The sequence below is a fragment of the Gavialis gangeticus genome, unplaced genomic scaffold (genome assembly GCF_001723915.1).
Source record: "Gavialis gangeticus isolate Ggan-Ray unplaced genomic scaffold, GavGan_comp1, whole genome shotgun sequence".
NCBI classification, from domain to species: Eukaryota; Metazoa; Chordata; order Crocodylia; family Gavialidae; genus Gavialis; species Gavialis gangeticus.
The window spans coordinates 6,144,116-6,147,692 of record NW_017729019.1 but is presented as its reverse complement, the minus strand read 5'-3'; the positions used below and the strand labels follow the sequence as shown (position 1 = coordinate 6,147,692).

At 43.9% G+C, this 3,577-nt stretch overlaps 1 protein-coding gene across 2 annotated transcripts in view; it reads right to left on the bottom strand.

The window, feature by feature from the left end:
- Positions 1-1,325: 1,325 nt before the first annotated feature.
- KCTD20 (potassium channel tetramerization domain containing 20) overlaps positions 1,326-3,577 on the bottom strand; it is a 31,736-nt gene continuing 29,484 nt past the window's right edge. For both annotated transcript variants that reach the window (XM_019513905.1, XM_019513906.1), the window contains 2 exons: positions 3,404-3,514; positions 1,326-3,116 (listed from right to left, as the gene is read on the bottom strand). In XM_019513905.1, the coding sequence (XP_019369450.1) occupies positions 2,824-3,116; positions 3,404-3,514 (404 nt within the window). In that variant the 3' untranslated portion in view covers positions 1,326-2,823. The remainder of the gene's footprint in view (positions 3,117-3,403; positions 3,515-3,577) is intronic.

The window sequence follows — 3,577 nt, the reverse complement described above, 5'->3', positions numbered from 1 at the left end:
AAAAAAAAAAAAAAAAAAAAAAAAAGTGAATGGAGATATTTAAAAAACTCTTCAATTGAGTTTGCTCTAGAATAATAATAATAGTAATAAAAAAATCCCAGTTATCCTTAATTAGCTATAAAACTAGATAAGACTACTTTTGGGGGGTTAGCAAAGTGGTGGATGTAAACTATTTTGTCACTGAATGTGTCCCCAGTGCATCCAAGGTCCGACTGTATGAGCTGTTAAAGGATTCACGCGAGGTGCTGGGTGCCCTCAACTCCCCAGATACCCAATGCTATGAGAAGTTCAAGGCCCGTGCACTGATGTTGGTGACAGCACAAGACACTGAGTGGCACCTGAAGCCTTGCAGTGGACAAGGAGACTTTAGGGGTATTCAGTGTCCTGCAGGTTCAGGCCCTTAACGTACAAAGAAATGTAAACTCAAATATCAAGCCAGCTACTCAATATTACACATTAATTAAACATCTAAAGTGATGCAGTAATAAATACACAACATAATGCTCATGGGCAGTTTGCAAGCCCCATATGTTGGTGAGTAATCATCCCACAAGGTCTACTTGTGTTACCAGTATAAGAAGGGATCCAAACTGGCCTTAAGCCAGGAAGATTGCCGTTCCATGTAGTCTTCCAATACAATGCAAAGAAACAGAAATAATGGAAAGCGTGGTGTGTGTACCATCTGCCTGCAAATGCTTAAGGACACTTCTCTGTCCTGCTCTGAGAGGATTTAGAAGCAGATTTTCAAAAGTGTCTAATGGCATCTGAGCTCCTCAATTCCTTTTACTTCCAGTGCTTGAAAATCTGCTTCTCACAGGCACTTACAGGAAGAGGAAAGGATTTGTTGCACTACTGAAACCAGGAACAAACCTCTGCGGAAAAGAAGCTATTTTAGGGATGGTTAAACTTGGATACAAATGGAAACTAGAGCCATTAGCAGGTTCTGTCCTTTTCTTTTTTTTTGGCCTACAGCAGCATTCACAAGTCTGTAAGATATTTTGTACTTATTGTACTTATTGTCACTTTTATATATGTGAGGAAAGAAAAAACATTCCTATAGCAGCAAAATAAAGTCTTTGGTAAGAGCCTAGTTTACAGGTAGAAACTAATGAAAGGCTGCTTGGAAGAATGCCTGTTTCTCACTCATGGGGAGTGGAGAAGCAGCATTGCTGAAAACAGGTGTTTGGTTGGGTTTTTCAGGGCTGATTTTGAGACTCCTTCCTCCATCTATAAACACAGAAATCAAACAGCCGCTGTGCTCGGAGTTTCCATCCGAACTGGCTGCAGGTGCAATTTGTGCAGGAGCAGAGCTGCACTTTTTTCCCCTCCTTTTACAAGAGGAAATGAAGAGCCTGTGTTGCCTTTGCACCAGGATGGGGGCTACAGCTATTGTGAACATGGAATATGTCTGAACTGCTTGCAGCATAGTGCAGGCTGTCCATAACCTAGCAGGCAAACTATGGCAGCCCTTGCTAGACTCCGTGCTAAATTACCCTGGTGAGAAGCCAGGCAAACTGACCTCTGCTGAATTATGGGCTGCTGTGGTCAAGTCACATCTGGAACCCATGCCTGCTAGTTGAAACTTAGCTTGGCTATCTGTGTGCAGATACCCTCCTGGATTCAACATGGTCTGGGCCTCAAACACAACCTACTACAATGAGCCAAAGGCAGCAGAAGGTATTTATACTATTTTTCCCAGGTGCACAGTTACTCTCTACAAGGCTGTATTTACTGTAGTAATACAGATCTGCTAATGTTATTCTACCCTACATCCTTTACAGGTCAGACACAATAAAGTCATGCCATTGCTTTCAAACTGGAGGGACGTAGCCAGTCCTGCAAGCTACAAAGCAGCCCAAATTCCACTGTCAGCTGCTCATGGGGAGTTCACGTTGCCTTCAGGATCCCCGCTGAACGTACATCTGAGGTTGGTGCATGAGCCTGATGCAACTGATTGTAGAATCACTTTACTGTCCACACGGCTGTATGGGGAGTTGCCTTCTCTGCTTTTTTGTCTTAATGTGGGGATTCGGGAAGAATCTACGGCTCTCTAGGGTGCAAAGATATCTCTGATAGGCGACTTAGTGACATTCACTCCTTTGGTAAAACATCACTGAGCTTTATTTCCACTCTATGCTATCTGCTACTCTTGTTGAGATCAACAGAAATAAAGTCTTCCCTTAATGAAGAAGTGATTCTGTCTTAAGGAGAACTGTAAGCGAGCAGTTGCAGGTGAACATCCGTAGGCCTCTTGGAACACTAGCTCCATCGGTCTCAAGTACAGTAGTATACATACTGGATGCAAAACCTGTTGGTAGTACATAGTGTTACACAGTCAGTCACAAGTGTGCTATATTTGTACTTGTTGTACAGAAGGGTGGAATCTGTCTTGCTCTGATGTTTGGTCCCCTTGCAACTGATTATCATTATAGCAGTGGGAAGCATCTAAAATTGAAACAGCTTTTTAATATTCATGGAATTGCCTCTCTCCAAACAAGAGGCTTGTAGTGCTTCTGTTCTTCTTTCACAGGTCTAGGGGAGGATTCAACCTCCATCTCTCTCTAGGTACTCTCAAAGCTGTCAGCAGTGGAGGAAAGAACACCATCTCTTCCCTTTCAAGGAGACATTGCTTGCAATCCTGCCTTTCGACTGAGGGAACATAGCTCGTTATTCACATACTTGTCATAGTACACCATAATATAAGCAATTATAAGGAGGAAACACCTTGCAAGGTGGCATGTTCCACATCCTGGGATGAAACAAAGCTGAGGAGTCCCCACATGCCAGAGAACAACTGGAAGGGGACTTGACCCTGAGCCAGTACTAATCGGGAAGATCATTAGCAGCCACGTGAGAGAAAGGTGCATTTAACCTATCCAGTTCGTCCACCTGGGGTGGGTGATGCAATAACATTTCCTGGTCTTCAGAAGCATCGTCACCCACAGCAACCAGGTTCGTTAGAGATTTGCTTCTCACGCACTGGAAGTCGACGTGGCGGCTCTTTCCTTCTTCCTTCTCCCAAGACATCTGGATGAATGGGCGCTGCACATAGTTGTAGATAACTTCTGAGCGGCCTCCTGGCCTCCTCTTCACCTTCTCTTTACATGTGGGATAACCTGAAACATAATCAGCTTGTCAAAATCCACCTCTCTGAGCAGTGCTGCCACCCTACGGACCGCAGTGAGTCCCTGCAAGACTACTGGCAGGGTGAGATCCCACCTCCAGCGCTCTGTAGACAGAGGCTCATATTCCATATTTAGTCACGGTGGGACATGAGCCAGGCTCACCGTACAAAGTATCTGACTGTAAGTTCCCACAGACAGCGTGTTCCCAGCAAGGGGGCTGGGGTCTAAGAGCATTTGCTGGATTGTTTCCATTTGCTTTGTTTAGGATTTGTTTTTACCTTCAATGCCTATTCGAATATTTTTCAGCCCACGCTCTTTTAACACGGCCTTTGCAACGTCACGGTTTTCAATATACTTGAAGAATCTGTACAGCTTGGAACTGTAAAGGACTTGAGAAACAAAATGGATAATTCATCATCTGATGAGAAACAAAACGGATAATTCAATGGAAA